This window comes from Oncorhynchus mykiss, chromosome 16 (assembly GCF_057628025.1).
Source record: "Oncorhynchus mykiss isolate SJ-2025 chromosome 16, ASM5762802v1, whole genome shotgun sequence".
In the NCBI taxonomy this organism is placed as follows: domain Eukaryota; kingdom Metazoa; phylum Chordata; class Actinopteri; order Salmoniformes; family Salmonidae; genus Oncorhynchus; species Oncorhynchus mykiss.
The window spans coordinates 4,282,920-4,300,287 of NC_143037.1; the positions used below are offsets into that span (position 1 = coordinate 4,282,920).

The window sequence follows — 17,368 nt, forward strand, 5'->3', positions numbered from 1 at the left end:
AAAAAAACTAAATTCTGGGAAAATATTCTGTGGACCAATGAAACAAAAGTAGAGCTTTTTGGCAATACAGATCAACACTGTGATTCCAGATCACCAAAAATAAGCATTTAGACTATTGAAAAGAACACCTTCCCTACAGTCAAACATGGGGGGGGGGGGGGGGGGGCTGTTGAGTTGTTTTGCTGCCTCTGGTACTGGAGGGAGCCTTGAACGTGCCCAAAGCATCACAAATATCAGCCGATTATCAGGGGTTTGGACAACCCCAGTGTCCAAAAAAACTAAGTCTCCAATGAAGGTTGGAGGTGTCTTCCCAGGAGGACAACGACCTCAAACACACATCAAAAAAATCACCCTGGAATGGTTTTCACTGAAGGACACTTGGACTGTTCTGTTCCGACTAGAACCTATGGTGAGATCTGAAAACGGCAGTTGGTGAAGGACACCCCTTAAACTTTGAAGAATTTGAAGACGTTACCGCTGAAGAGTGGACCAAATTGACTGTAGAAAGGTGTAGGAAGCTCATTGACGGCTCCCAGAAGTGTTTGTCAGCAGTTACCTTGGCAACCAAGTACTAGCTCTGGGGTGGCAATAATTTAGTCCATTCGTCTTTATTTTCAAATTTGAAACTCTAATAACACAACAAAGTCTGGAATGTTTTTCATTTTAAACTGATTTGAGAAGAAATAGAGAAATGATTTAAGAAAAGTGAAATGTTGACTATATACAACTGTATATAGGTTATCAGATGTTATTGGTCACATACACATGGTTATCAGATGTTACTGGTCATATACACATGGTTATCAGATGTTATTGGTCACATTCACATGGTTCTCAGATGTTATTGGTTCATATACACATGGTTCTCAGATGTTATTGGTTCATATACACATGGTTATCAGATGTTAATGGTCATATTCACATGGTTCTCAGATGTTATTGGTTCATATACACATGGTTATCAGATGTTAATGGTCATATTCACATGGTTCTCAGATGTTATTGGTTCATATACACATGGTTATCAGATGTTACTGGTCACATTCACATGGTTATCAGATGTTACTGGTTCATATACACATGGTTATCAGATGTTACTGGTCATATACACATGGTTATCAGATGTTACTGGTTCATATACACATGGTTAGCAGATGTTACTGGTCACATTCACATGGTTATCAGATGTTACTGGTCACATTCACATGGTTATCAGATGTTATTGGTCATATACACATGGTTAGCAGATGTTATTGGTCATATACACATGGTTCTCAGATGTTATTGGTTCATATACACATGGTTAGCAGATGTTACTGGTCACATTCACATGGTTATCAGATGTTATTGGTCATATACACATGGTTAGCAGATGTTACTGGTCACATTCACATGGTTATCAGATGTTACTGGTCACATTCACATGGTTATCAGATGTTATTGGTCATATACACATGGTTAGCAGATGTTATTGGTCATATACACATGGTTATCAGATGTTACTGGTTCATATACACATGGTTAGCAGATGTTACTGGTCACATTCACATGGTTATCAGATGTTATTGGTTCATCTACACATGGTTAGCAGATGTTATTGGTCATATACACATGGTTAGCAGATGTTATTGGTTCATATACACATGGTTAGCAGATGTTATTGGTTCATCTACACATGGTTAGCAGATGTTATTGGTCACATACACATGGTTCTCAGATGTTATTGGTTCATATACACATGGTTAGCAGATGTTACTGGTCACATTCACATGGTTATCAGATGTTATTGGTTCATCTACACATGGTTAGCAGATGTTATTGGTCATATACACATGGTTAGCAGATGTTATTGGTTCATATACACATGGTTAGCAGATGTTATTGTGAGTGTAGTGAAATGTTTGTTTCTAGATCCAACAGTGCAGCAGTATCTAACAGGTAATATCTAACAATTCCACAACAAAACCTAAAACATACAATCTAGTAAAGGAATGGAATGAGAATATATAAGTATAAAATATATGGATGAGCAGTGACTGGGTTAGGGTAGGTAACAGAGAGTTGGTTAGGGTAGGAAACAGAGAGTTGGTTAGGGTAGGAAACAGAGAGTTGGTTAGGGTAGGAAACAGAGAGTTGGTTAGGGTAGGAAACAGAGAGTTGGTTAGGGTAGGAAACAGACAGTGGGTTAGGGTAGGAAACAGAGAGTTGGTTAGGGTAGGAAACAGAGAGTTGGTTAGGGTAGGTAACAGACAGTGGGTTAGGGTAGGTAACAGAGAGTTAGTTAGGGTAGGTAACAGACAGTGGGTTAGGGTAGGAAACAGACAGTTGGTTAGGGTATGAAACAGACAGTGGGTTAGGGTAGGAACAGACGGTTAGGGTAGGAAACAGACAGACAGTGGGTTAGGGTATGAAACAGACAGACAGTGGGTTAGGGTAGGAAACAGAGAGACTGTGTGTTAGGGTATGAAACAGACAGACAGTGGGTTAGGGTAGGAAACAGAGAGACCGTGGGTTAGGGTATGAAACAGACAGTTGGTTAGGGTATGAAACAGATAGACAGTGAGTTAGGGTAGGAAACAGACAGTTGGTTAGGGTATGAAACAGACAGACAGTGGGTTAGGGTATGAAACAGATAGACAGTGAGTTAGGGTAGGAAACAGACAGTTGGTTAGGGTATGAAACAGACAGACAATGGGTTAAGGTAGGAAACAGACAGTTGGTTAGGGTATGAAACAGAGAGACAGTGAGTTAGAGTAGGAAACAGACAGTTGGTTAGGGTATGACACAGAGAGACTGTGGGTTAGGGTAGGAAACAGACCGTGGGTTAGGGTAGGAAACAGAGAGAGTTAGAGGATGAGTAGGAGTCACATCATCCCCACTGCAGTCAGGTTTCTGTTGCTATGGCAAAGCAGCACCCACTGATACCCCCCGAAGACCCAAACACAAACTTTACTCAGAAATAAAGACACCCCCTCCCAGGTAAACGTAATGTGTGCAAGTGGTGGACAAATGTTTTGTATGGCAATCATTGTTATTAAAAATGTTGATTTAGAAATGTTGTTAGAAAATAGAGATGCTTAATTAACAGTTAAGGTGTTTCCCTTCTATCCAGTGGCTGGTCTGATCTTCATGGTCATTCTTTTCAGGGAGTATGTGAAGCCTTTCCATGTTCTCCAGTTGATGCCAACACCGTAGGCAGACTCCCCCCACGCGTATATCCCATTGGGATTAGTCCAATGGCAGTTGTTGTACCAAAATCCACCGTAGTATATCTGGCCACAGTTGCTGTCATTAAGGTCCTGATCCTTATCTAACGTTGTAAATTTCTGACCACTGTGATGAGTCATAGAATCTCCTGAGGATAAGAACAGAGATGTCTGACCACTGTGATGTCATAGAATCTCCTGAGGATAAGAACAGAGATTTCTGACAACTGTGATGAGTCATAGAATCTCCTGAGGATAAGAACAGAGATGTCTGACCACTGTGATGTCATAGAATCTCCCGAGGATAAGAACAAAGTACACAGCCCAGCAACACAAGGAAAGCAACACTTGATAACCTAATGATAATACTTCCACTGGCAAATCTTCAGTTATGAACCCTTAATGACAGATTTTCTTGGACTGTTTTTCTTCAGAATTTGTTTCTGGTACTATTGTCTGGTGCTATATTCTTGGAACTTTTTCTTAGAATTGTTTTTTTTTTGTTGGACAATATAAGTTGTCACCCACCTGCTCCTCCATCTTTGAATGAACCCAGTTTTAGAGGGTACCCTTCAGCCTCTGGTCCAACAGAGAAGGTGGAGTACTGAGCATAGACCTTATTCCCCTCAAAGTCCTCCATGTCCACCCTCAGCTCATAGGTCTTTTTCATAGTCAGGAGATGCATCGTCTCCAGTCCTGGAGAATAGTACCGGCATAGAAGCACACCGTGTTGTTGGAATACAACGACAAATGAACTTACATGCATTAGGACAAACAGGATGAGCTCATTTGCCGAACAGGGTTCTAAGAGGAGAATGTTCCGGAGGCTAGACATTTAATCAGTTCTTACCCAGCCAGTACTCTCCAGCTGCGCTCCCAAACCCACTCTTGTACTCATTCCACTTCCTGTGGAAGTTCACTGATCCATCCTGTCTGTTCTGAATCACCTGATTAAGAGAGAGATATTGTTTAATTTACTGACTGGAAATTGGTTCTTATGTGTAAAGAAGGAAGAAAAAGTAAACACGTGAACAACACTGTGGTCTGGTCTATGTCCTGGTTCAACTACACTGTGTCTATGTCCTGGTTCAACTACACTGTGTCTATGTCCTGGTTCAACTACACTGTGTCTATGTCCTGGTTCAACTACACTGTGTATATGTCCTGGTTCAACTGCACTGTGTCTATGTCCTGGTTCAACTACACTGTGTCTATGTCCTGGTTCAACTACACTGTGTCTATGTCCTGGTTCAACTACACTGTGTCTATGTCCTGGTTCAACTACACTGTGTCTATGTCCTGGTTCAACTACACTGTGTCTATGTCCTGGTTCAACTACACTGTGTCTATGTCCTGGTTCAACTACACTGTGTCTATGTCCTGGTTCAACTACACTGTGTCTATGTCCTGGTTCAACTACACTGTGTCTATGTCCTGGTTCAACTACACTGTGTCTATGTCCTGGTTCAAATACACTGTGTCTATATCCTGGTTCAACTACACTGTGTCTATGTCCTGGTTCAACTACACTGTGTATATGTCCTGGTACTGCTTCAACTACACTGTGTCTATGTCCTGGTTCAACTACACTGTGTCTATGTCCTGGTTCAACTACACTGTGTCTATGTCCTGGTTCAACTACACTGTGTCTATATCCTGGTTCAACTACACTGTGTCTATGTCCTGCTTCAACTACACTGTGTCTATGTCCTGGTTCAACTACACTGTGTCTATGTCCTGGTTCAACTACACTGTGTCTATATCCTGGTTCAACTACACTGTGTCTATGTCCTGGTTCAACTACACTGTGTCTATGTCCTGGTACTGCTTCAACTACACTGTGTCTATGTCCTGGTTCAACTACACTGTGTCTATGTCCTGCTTCAACTACACTGTGTCTATGTCCTGGTTCAACTACACTGTGTCTATGTACTGGTTCAACTACACTGTGTCTATGTCCTGGTTCAACTACACTGTGTCTATGTCCTGGTTCAACTACACTGTGTCTATGTCCTGGTTCAACTACACTGTGTCTATGTCCTGGTTCAACTACACTGTGTCTATGTCCTGGTTCAACTACACTGTGTCTGTATCCTGGTTCAACTACACTGTGTCTATGTCCTGGTTCAACTACACTGTGTCTATATCCTGGTTCAACTACACTGTGTCTATGTCCTGGTTCAACTACACTGTGTATATGTCCTGGTACTGCTTCAACTACACTGTGTCTATGTCCTGGTTCAACTACACTGTGTCTATGTCCTGGTTCAACTACACTGTGTCTATGTCCTGGTTCAACTACACTGTGTCTATGTCCTGGTTCAACTACACTGTGTCTATATCCTGGTTCAACTACAATGTGTCTATGTCCTGCTTCAACTACACTGTGTCTACGTCCTGGTTCAACTACACTGTGTCTATGTCCTGGTTCAACTACACTGTGTCTATATCCTGGTTCAACTACACTGTGTCTATGTCCTGGTTCAACTACACTGTGTCTATGTCCTGGTACTGCTTCAACTACACTGTGTCTATGTCCTGGTTCAACTACACTGTGTCTATGTCCTGCTTCAACTACACTGTGTCTATGTCCTGGTTCAACTACACTGTGTCTATGTCCTGGTTCAACTACACTGTGTCTATGTCCTGGTTCAACTACACTGTGTCTATGTCCTGGTTCAACTACACTGTGTCTATGTCCTGGTTCAACTACACTGTGTCTATGTCCTGGTGCTGCTTCACCTACACTGTGTCTATGTCCTGGTTCAACTACACTGTGTCTATGTCCTGGTTCAACTACACTGTGTCTATGTCCTGGTTCAACTACACTGTGTCTATGTCCTGGTACTGCTTCAACTACACTGTGTCTATGTCCTGGTTCAACTACACTGTGTCTATGTCCTGGTTCAACTACACTGTGTCTATGTCCTGGTACTGCTTCAACTACACTGTGTCTATGTCCTGGTTCAACTACACTGTGTCTATGTCCTGCTTCAACTACACTGTGTCTATGTCCTGTTCAACTACACTGTGTCTATTTCCTGGTTCAACTACACTGTGTCTATGTCCTGGTTCAACTACACTGTGTCTATGTCCTGGTACTGCTTCAACTACACTGTGTCTATGTCCTGCTTCAACTACACTGTGTCTATGTCCTGGTTCAACTACACTGTGTCTATGTCCTGGTTCAACTACACTGTGTCTATGTCCTGGTTCAACTACACTGTGTCTATGTCCTGGTTCAACTACACTGTGTCTATGTCCTGGTTCAACTACACTGTGTCTATGTCCTGGTTCAACTACACTGTGTCTATGTCCTGGTTCAACTACACTGTGTCTATGTCCTGGTTCAACTACACTGTATCTATATCCTGGTTCAACTACACTGTGTCTATGTCCTGGTTCAACTACACTGTGTCTATATCCTGGTTCAACTACACTGTGTCTATGTCCTGGTTCAACTACACTGTGTCTATAATCTGGTTCAACTACACTGTGTCTATGTCCTGGTTCAACTACACTGTGTCTATATCCTGCTTCAACTACACTGTGTCTATGGTCTGGTACTGGTTCAACTACACCGTGTCTATGTCCTGGTTCAACTACACTGTGTCTATGTCCTGTTCAACTACACTGTGTCTATATCCTGGTTCAACTACACTGTGTCTATGTCCTGCTTCAACTACACTGTGTCTATGTCCTGGTACTGCTTCAACTACACTGTGTCTATGTCCTGGTTCAACTACACTGTGTCTATGTCCTGCTTCAACTACACTGTGTCTATGTCCTGTTCAACTACACTGTGTCTATGTCCTGGTTCAACTACACTGTGTCTATGTCCTGGTTCAACTACACTGTGTCTATGTCCTGGTACTGCTTCAACTACACTGTGTCTATATCCTGCTTCAACTACACTGTGTCTCTGTCCTGGTTCAACTACACTGTGTCTATGTCCTGGTTCAACTACACTGTGTCTATGTCCTGGTTCAACTACACTGTGTCTATGTCCTGCTTCAACTACACTGTGTCTATGTCCTGGTTCAACTACACTGTGTCTATACCCTGGTTCAACTACACTGTGTCTATGTCCTGGTTCAACTACACTGTGTCTATGTCCTGGTTCAACTACACTGTATCTATATCTTGGTTCAACTACACTGTGTCTATGTCCTGGTTCAACTACACTGTGTCTATATCCTGGTTCAACTACACTGTGTCTATGTCCTGGTTCAACTACACTGTGTCTATAATCTGGTTCAACTACACTGTGTCTATGTCCTGGTTCAACTACACTGTGTCTATATCCTGTTTCAACTACACTGTGTCTATGGTCTGGTACTGGTTCAACAACACCGTGTCTATGTCCTGGTTCAACTACACTGTGTCTATGTCCTGTTCAACTACACTGTGTCTATATCCTGGTTCAACTACACTGTGTCTATGTCCTGCTTCAACTACACTGTGTCTATGTACTGGTACTGCTTCAACTACACTGTGTCTATGTCCTGCTTCAACTACACTGTGTCTATGTCCTGGTTCAACTACACTGTGTCTATGTCCTGGTTCAACTACACTGTGTCTATGTCCTGGTTCAACTACACTGTGTCTATGTCCTGGTACTGCTTCAACTACACTGTGTCTATGTCCTGGTTCAACTACACTGTGTCTATGTCCTGGTTCAACTACACTGTGTCTATGTCCTGGTACTGCTTCAACTACACTGTGTCTATGTCCTGGTTCAACTACACTGTGTCTATGTCCTGGTTCAACTACACTGTGTCTATGTCCTGGTACTGCTTCAACTACACTGTGTCTATGTCCTGGTTCAACTACACTGTGTCTATGTCCTGGTTCAACTACACTGTGTCTATGTCCTGGTACTGCTTCAACTACACTGTGTCTATGTCCTGGTTCAACTACACTGTGTCTATGTCCTGGTTCAACTACACTGTGTCTATGTCCTGGTTCAACTACACTGTGTCTATGTCCTGGTACTGCTTCAACTACACTGTGTCTATGTCCTGGTTCAACTACACTGTGTCTATGTCCTGCTTCAACTACACTGTGTCTATGTCCTGTTCAACTACACTGTGTCTATGTCCTGGTTCAACTACACTGTGTCTATGTCCTGCTTCAACTACACTGTGTCTATGTCCTGGTTCAACTACACTGTGTCTATATCCTGGTTCAACTACACTGTGTCTATATCCTGGTTCAACTACACTGTGTCTATGTCCTGGTTCAACTACACTGTATCTATATCCTGGTTCAACTACACTGTGTCTATGTCCTGCTTCAACTACACTGTGTCTATGGTCTGGTACTGGTTCAACTACACCGTGTCTATGTCCTGGTTCAACTACACTGTGTATATGTCCTGTTCAACTACACTGTGTCTATATCCTGGTTCAACTACACTGTGTCTATGTCCTGCTTCAACTACACTGTGTCTATGTCCTGGTACTGCTTCAACTACACTGTGTCTATGTCCTGCTTCAACTACACTGTGTCTATGTCCTGGTTCAACTACACTGTGTCTATATCCTGGTTCAACTACACTGTGTCTATATCCTGGTTCAACTACACTGTGTCTATATCCTGGTTCAACTACACTGTGTCTATGTCCTGGTTCAACTACACTGTGTCTATAATCTGGTTCAACTACACTGTGTCTATGTCCTGGTTCAACTACACTGTGTCTATATCCTGCTTCAACTACACTGTGTCTATGGTCTGGTACTGGTTCAACTACACCGTGTCTATGTCCTGGTTCAACTACACTGTGTCTATGTCCTGTTCAACTACACTGTGTCTATATCCTGGTTCAACTACACTGTGTCTATGTCCTGCTTCAACTACACTGTGTCTATGTCCTGGTACTGCTTCAACTACACTGTGTCTATGTCCTGCTTCAACTACACTGTGTCTATGTCCTGGTTCAACTACACTGTGTCTATATCCTGGTTCAACTACACTGTGTCTATATCCTGGTTCAACTACACTGTGTCTATATCCTGGTTCAACTACACTGTGTCTATGTCCTGGTTCAACTACACTGTGTCTATGTCCTGGTTCAACTACACTGTGTCTATGTCCTGGTTCAACTACACTGTGTCTATGTCCTGGTTCAACTACACTGTGTCTATATCCTGGTTCAACTACACTGTGTCTATGTCCTGGTTCAACTACACTGTGTCTATGTCCTGGTTCAACTACACTGTGTCTATATCCTGGTTCAACTACACTGTGTCTATGTCCTGGTTCAACTACACTGTGTCTATGTCCTGGTTCAACTACACTGTGTCTATGTCCTGGTTCAACTACACTGTGTCTATGTCCTGGTTCAACTACACTGTGTCTATGTCCTGGTTCAACTACACTGTGTCTATATCCTGGTTCAACTACACTGTGTCTATGTCCTGGTTCAACTACACTGTGTCTATGGTCTGGTCCTGGTTCAACTACACTGTGTCTATGGTCTGGTCCTGGTTCAACTACACTGTGTCTATGTCCTGGTTCAACTACACTGTGTCTATGGTCTGGTCCTGGTTCAACTACACTGTGTCTATGGTCTGGTCCTGGTTCAACTACACTGTGTCTATGGTCTGGTCCTGGTTCAATTACACTGTGTCTATGTCCTGGTGCTGGTTTTGTCAGGAAAAACTACACTGTAAAACAATCCTGTAATTTTACGCTACACTACCAGCTACTGGTTGAAGTGAAAATACAACAAGTAACTGTATTATTGCTGCTGAATAATGGTATTACTGCTGTAAAGTGACAGTATGCTGCTGTATTCAGATGACTTGGGACTCAACCTCTCTTGGGATATGAACTCATGACCTCTTGGCTGCCAGTGACCTGAGTTTTATGCTACACCACCAGGTGTGTTAATGGTAGCGATTGGCCACAGTCTTTTTTACCAAGAACACATTTATGAACTTTGCTAAAAGTTGCAGTAAAAACACAGTAAATATACAACAACTTACTGTATTTTTTTCTGTATCTGAATTAATATAAAATGACAGTATGCTGCTGTATTCTGATTACAGTACACGCTTGTAAATGATGACAATGCGTAAGTTATTGTAAATTTTTACAGGATAAGTATGACAGAAGAATCTCTACTCCTTCACTAGGAATACACTTGGGACTCAACCACACCTGGAAGTTGGACTGGAAACCTCTTGGTTACCAGAGACCTGAATATCCTGCTATGCCACGTGATGGATATACTAGGATTGAAGCTAGATCTAGTCAGGGTTTTCTAAAGCTAGCCAGCTTCAGTTAGCTTCACATTCCAGCTCAGGCTTCATCTGTACTAAGCCGATAGATATTGCTCGTCCGCATGAAGCAAACTCTAGCGGTTTCGTAACTGCGCGTGCACGTCAACAGGCCACGGTGTGAAATAGAGTCATCTTTATTTTATTACTTATCGTCATATCCCACTTATCGTTAATGCCGTCGTTGGTGTGCCTATCAATGCGCAAGCACCTTTTTCTCCACTTCTATCAATAAAATCATTGTATTAAAGTCATAGACACTTTTTACTGTGCTTGAAGTTTAAAAGGCATTTTGTCATCAGTAAATGGGTAACGTGAAAGTCATTTTAACGTTCCTATAAAAACATATTTAATCAGTCGAACTTCACTCTCACCATTACAATAACAGGGGATATTAGCATGTCTAGGGGGTAACAGACGCACAAATATCATACCCCCAAGACATGCTAACCTCTCACCATTACAATAACAGGGGATGTTAGCATGTCTAGGGGGTAACACGCACAAATATCATACCCCCAAGACATGCTAACCTCTCACCATTACAATAACAGGGGATGTTAGCATGTCTAGGGGGTAACACGCACAAATATCATACCCCCAAGACATGCTAACCTCTCATCATTACAATAACAGGGGATGTTAGCATGTCTAGGGGGTAACACGCACAAATATCATACCCCCAAGACATGCTAACCTCTCACCATTACAATAACAGGGGATGTTAGCATGTCTAGGGGGTAACAGACGCACAAATATCATACCCCCAAGACATGCTAACCTCTCATCATTACAATAACAGGGGATGTTAGCATGTCTAGGGGGTAACACGCACAAATATCATACCCCCAAGACATGCTAACCTCTCACCATTACAATAACAGGGGATGTTAGCATGTCTAGGGGGTAACAGACGCACAAATATCATACCCCCAAGACATGCTAACCTCTCACCATTACAATAACAGGGGATGTTAGCATGTCTAGGGGGTAACACGCACAAATATCATACCCCCAAGACATGCTAACCTCTCACCATTACAATAACAGGGGATGTTAGCATGTCTAGGGGGTAACAGACGCACAAATATCATACCCCCAAGACATGCTAACCTCTCACCATTACAATAACAGGGGATGTTAGCATGTCTAGGGGGTAACACGCACAAATATCATACCCCCAAGACATGCTAACGTCTCACCATTACAATAACAGGGGATATTAGCATGTCTAGGGGGTAACAGACGCACAAATATCATACCCCCAAGACATGCTAACCTCTCACCATTACAATAACAGGGGATGTTAGCATGTCTAGGGGGTAACACGCACAAATATCATACCCCCAAGACATGCTAACCTCTCACCATTACAATAACAGGGGATGTTAGCATGTCTAGGCGGTAACAGACGCACAAATATCATACCCCCAAGACATGCTAACCTCTCACCATTACAATAACAGGGGATGTTAGCATGTCTAGGGGGTAACAGACGCACAAATATCATACCCCCAAGACATGCTAACCTCTCACCATTACAATAACAGGGGATGTTAGCATGTCTAGGGGGTAACACGCACAAATATCATACCCCCAAGACATGCTAATCTCTCCCCATTACAATAACAGGGGATGTTAGCATGTCTAGGGAGTAACAGATGCACAAACATCATACCCCCAAGACATGCTAACCTCTCACCATTACAATAACAGGGGATGTTAGCATTTTATATCATACCCCCAAGACATGCTAACCTCTCACCATTACAATAACAGGGGATGTTAGCATGTCTTGGGGATATGATATTTGTGCGTCTGTTACGTTCTCACTCATCATTATTCAAATTCCGAATGAACCTTAAATCACGGTAGAATCCACATTAATGTAGAAGTGTTACTTACAATAAAAGTGACTCCAAAAATGACACAATACATTACCAATAATTTCTATTGGTCACAAAATAATCTGAAAAACACAACCAACACCAAATGCATCCAACAACGTGGTGACATCACAAGCGTGTTTGAGGTCATTGTGTACTAGGAATATGGGTGCGAATACTTACTGTTTTACTACTTGAATACACATTTCAGTGAATGTATCCCAAAACCTTTGGGTCCCTGAAATGGGGGGGTACTATGTAAAACGGTTCACCTGATATGGATGAAAATCCCCTCGAATTAAAGCTGACAGTCCTGCACTTTTGTCATTGCGTCATTTCCAATCCAAAGTGCTGGAGTACAGAGCCAAAACAACTAACAATATGTCCCAATACTTTTGGAGCTCTCTGTATATGACTACGGCCAGTAGTAGTGTAGTAGTGTAGTAGTGTGTTGTGAAAGACTCACATTATGGTCTTGTGTCGTTTGAGAACCGTTGACTAAGTCAGTGGGTCTCAGTTCTCTCCTCAGGGACCCCCCCAGCTATCCCAGAGGGTCTCAGTTCTCTCCTCAGGGACCCCCCCAGCTATCCCAGAGGGTCTCAGTTCTCTCCTCAGGGACCCCCCCAGCTATCCCAGAGGGTCTCAGTTCTCTCCTCAGGGACCCCCCCAGCTATCCCAGAGGGTCTCAGTTCTCTCCTCAGGGACCCCCCCAGCTGTTCCAGCCAAGTTATTACCTCGTCACCCTCCAGAGCTCCAACACTTAATACAAATAGTCAATAATACCCCTAAAAAATATCAAATAAATACATAAACAACAGCAAAAATACAAATACTGATTCTAAAGAAGAAGAGCCTGAATACTTATGTAAATGTGATATTTCTGTTATTATTTGTAATAAATTAGCAATGTAAAAAAAAAATGTAAAAATAAATATATATGTTTTTGCTTTGTCATTATGGGGTGTGTAGATTGATAAGGAATTTTAAAAAAAAAAACGATTTAATCCATTTTAGAATAAGGCTGTAACCGAACAAAACAATGTCAATGGGTCTGAATACTTTGCGAAGGCACTGAATATCAACACACTCCCAAAAATAAGGGTTCTGTTAGGGTTGTTCCCATGTTGTTCCCATGTTGTTCCCATGTTGTTCCCATGTTGTTCCCATGTTGTACCCATGTTGTTCCCATGTTGTTCCCATGTTGTTCCCATGTTGTTCCCATGTTGTTCCCATGTTGTTCCCATGTTGTTCCCATGTTGTTCCCATGTTGTTCCCTGGCGATTTGAAATGTAGATGGATGATGGTGATGTACTGGCGGGGGACTCCTTGAGCACTGCTATTTACCTCAGTGCAGAAATGTATTATTGCCATTAAATCTGTGAACCAACCTTTGTCAAGCCCGCAGATCTACCCTGCATAGCAAGACATTCAGGTCACTGGCAACCAAGAGGTTATGAGTCCAAACCCAGGTGAGGTTGAGTCCCAAGTGTGCCTACAGTAAATAATTGTATTACATTTTACTGTAATTGTTATCCTGTAAAATTTCAAGAATTTACAGACTACTGAGTTGCTGTACAATTACAGTAAAATTACATTAAATATTACATTTATACTGAGCAAAAAAATATATACGCAACACGCAACAATTTCGAACATGTTACCTAGTTACAGTTCATATAAGGAAATCAGTCAATTGAAATGAACTCATTAGGTCCTAATCTATGGATTTAACATGACTGGGAATACAGATATGCATCTGTTGGTCACAGATACCTTGAAAAAAATGGGCCTCACGATGGGACTCAGGATCTCATCATTGTATCTCTATGCAGTCAAATCGCCATTGATGAAATGCAATTGTGTTCATTGTCCATAGAGTATGCCTACCCATACCATAACCCCACCACCACCATGGGTCACTCTGTTCACAACGCTGGCATCAACAAACTGCTCGCCCACGGCGCCATACACGTGTTTGTGAGGCCGCACTGCCAAATTCTCTAAAACTACATTGGAGGCGGCTTATGGTAGAGAAATTAACATTCAATTCTCTGGCAACAGCTCTGGAGGACATTCCTGCATGTCAATTGCGCGCTCCATCAAAAGTTGAGATATCTGTGGCATTGTGTTGTGACAAAACTGCATATTTTTGAGTGGCCTTTTATTGTCCCTAGCACAAGGTGCACTTGTATAAAGATCGTGCTGTTTAATCAGCTTCTTGATATGCCACACCTGTCAGATGGATGGATTATCTTGGCAAAGGAGAAATGCTCACTAACAGGGATGTAAAACTATTTCTGAATCGAGCAGCATACTGTCATTTTACAGCTATAACACCTTACATTTAGCTGTAAAAATACAGTTAGTTGTTGTATATTTACTGAACAAAAATACAGTTTAAATGTAAAAACATATTACTGTATTTTTACTGCAACTCAATAGCCAGTAACTTACTGTAAAATGACTGGTACTTTTTTTAACAGTTTGTGTCATAAATGTAAATGTAATCGTAAGTAAGTTAATTTACAGTAGAATTACCGTACAAACGTACAGCTATTGCTAACAGTGTTATTGAAAAAACACAAGTAAATACATACGTGTATTTAAATATTGGTAGAAATATTGGATACTGACCGTCCACTTTCCTGAAAATGCACTGTCCATCGCCATCTCACAGAACACCTGGACAGGTGAGGTGGATCCTGCAGGATAAATAGTGTAAACCCCATTCTGTCCAGAACCTGATTGGTACACCTCGTTACAGTCCACTGGATGCAGAGAGGACTGTACCGCCACGGGGACCAGCAGAACCAGCATCAAGCTGAACTGCACAACAGGGTAGATGGATATAACAGTTTTAATGTAAATACTGTCTCATGATGGTTCAGTAAAGATACATATTTCATATTCACATTAGTGTCTACGAATGTTTTCTGCTTATTCTAATAATGGCTTATTAACACCTACCATCATTGTTGAGATAGATGTCCGTTTGCCTTTGAAGGAAACTTTTGTATAGTTTACTAAAAAAAATTTGACAAAAAAAAAAGAGTAAGTTGAATGGATGTGAAGGATATTTACAACAGTATTCTTCAGGTCAAAGCTACTATTGGTTAAATAGTTAAGGTTGTGCCATAGGATTAAACCACCCATTTCCGACCCCCTAGAATGACTTTTCCCCTGAGCAAAACAATCGTATCATGTTCATTAGGTACAAATAAGTATACTGGACCGGTACCCTATATCGAATGTGCTGTTATATAACGTATTTTATAAAAAAATATTCAGGATTGGTTGGTCCCCTGCGGGACGGTTGAGCAAGCATAGGCTAATGCGATTAGCCTGAGGTTGTAAGTAACAAGAAAAATTCCCAGGACATAGACAAATCTGATATTGGCAGAAATCTTACATTCTTGTTAATCTAACTGCACTGTCTAATTTACAGTAGCTATTACAGTGAAATAATATCATGCTATTGTTTGAGGAGAGTGCACAGTTTTCAACATGAAAAGTTATTAATAAACAAATTAGGCATATTTGGGCAGTCTTGATACAACATTTCGAACAGAAATGCAATGGTTCATTGGATCAGTGTAGAACTTTGCACATACACTGCTGCCATCTAGTGGCCAAAATCTAAATTGTCGCCTGGGCTGGAACAGGATATGCATTGGTACCATTTGAAAGTAAATACTGAAGTTTGTGGAAATGTGAAGGGAGTGTAGGATAATACAACACAATAGATCTGGTAAAAAAGAATACAAAGAAAAAAAACAAGTTATTTTGTATTTATTTTGTACCGTCATCTTTGAAATGCAAGAGAAAGGCCACAATGTATTATTCCAGCCCAGATGCAATTTAAATTTTGGCCACTAGATGACAGCAGTGTATGTGCAAAGTTTTAGACTGATCCAATGAACCATTGTATTTCTGTTCAAAATATTGTATCAAGACTGCCCAAATGTGCCAAATTTGTTTATGACAGTGGACAGTGCAGTTAAATTAACAAGAATTTAAGCTTTCTGCCAATATCAGATATGTCTATGTCCTGGGAAATATACTTGTTACTTACAACCTCATGCTAATCGCATTAGCCTACAGTTAGCTCAACCTCATGCTAATCGCATTAGCCTACAGTTAGCTCAACCTCATGCTAATCACATTAGCCTACAGTTAGCTCAACCTCATGCTAATCACATTAGCCTACAGTTAGCTCAACCTCATGCTAATCACATTAGCCTACAGTTAGCTCAACCTCATGCTAATCGCATTAGCCTACAGTTAGCTCAACCTCATGCTAATCGCATTAGCCTACAGTTAGCTCAACCTCATGCTAATCGCATTAGCCTACAGTTAGCTCAACCTCATGCTAATCGCATTAGCCTACAGTTAGCTCAACCTCATGCTAATCGCATTAGCCTACAGTTAGCTCACCGATCCCGAAGCAGAAAGAAAGAAGAAAATGAGTGAGTGTATGAGCTTACCTGTATGAGTGACTGAGCAAGATGTCTGACCCACGAAGAGGCACACCTCTTTTATAAAGACAACCAGAGTTCATTGCAACACTCAGTACATTACCTGGTCCACACCTCTTTTATAAAGACAACCAGAGCTCATTGCAACACTTAGTACATTACTTTATAAAGACAACCAGAGCTCATTGCAACACTCAGTACATTACCTGGTCCACACCTCTTTTATAAAGACAACCAGAGCTCATTGCAACACTTAGTACATTACTTTATAAAGACAACCAGAGCTCATTGCAACACTCAGTACATTACCTGGTACACGCCTCTTTAATAAAGATAACTAATCATTCCTGGAATCACTCTTGTCTGTAAACATCCCACTGGGCACAGACGCCAGTTCAAAGTCTAGTTTGATTTACATTTGGTTGAGTTGTCAGGTTTCGTGAATTCAATATGAAATCAACCCAAAAATGTCACCCTGTCATTGGATTTAGGTTCAAGTTTGAGTGAAAAAAGACTTT

At 41.5% G+C, this 17,368-nt stretch overlaps 1 protein-coding gene across 2 annotated transcripts; it reads right to left on the bottom strand.

Moving 5' to 3' along the window:
* Positions 1-592: 592 nt before the first annotated feature.
* Positions 593-17,093, bottom strand: LOC110491216 (microfibril-associated glycoprotein 4). 2 transcript variants are annotated; one of them, XM_036945988.2, is made up of 6 exons: positions 16,860-17,093; positions 15,343-15,398; positions 15,010-15,201; positions 4,057-4,153; positions 3,735-3,902; positions 593-3,355 (listed from the first exon to the last, which is right to left on the bottom strand). In XM_036945988.2, the coding sequence occupies exons 2-6, from the start codon at positions 15,346-15,348 to the stop codon at positions 3,105-3,107; spliced, it is 714 nt and encodes a 237-aa protein (XP_036801883.2). In that variant the 5' UTR covers positions 15,349-15,398; positions 16,860-17,093; the 3' UTR covers positions 593-3,104. The 2 variants fall into 2 exon arrangements, with proteins under 2 accessions (XP_036801883.2, XP_036801885.2); XM_036945990.2 differs by having other exon boundaries at positions 15,343-15,383; positions 16,860-17,046.
* Positions 17,094-17,368: the final 275 nt, after the last annotated feature.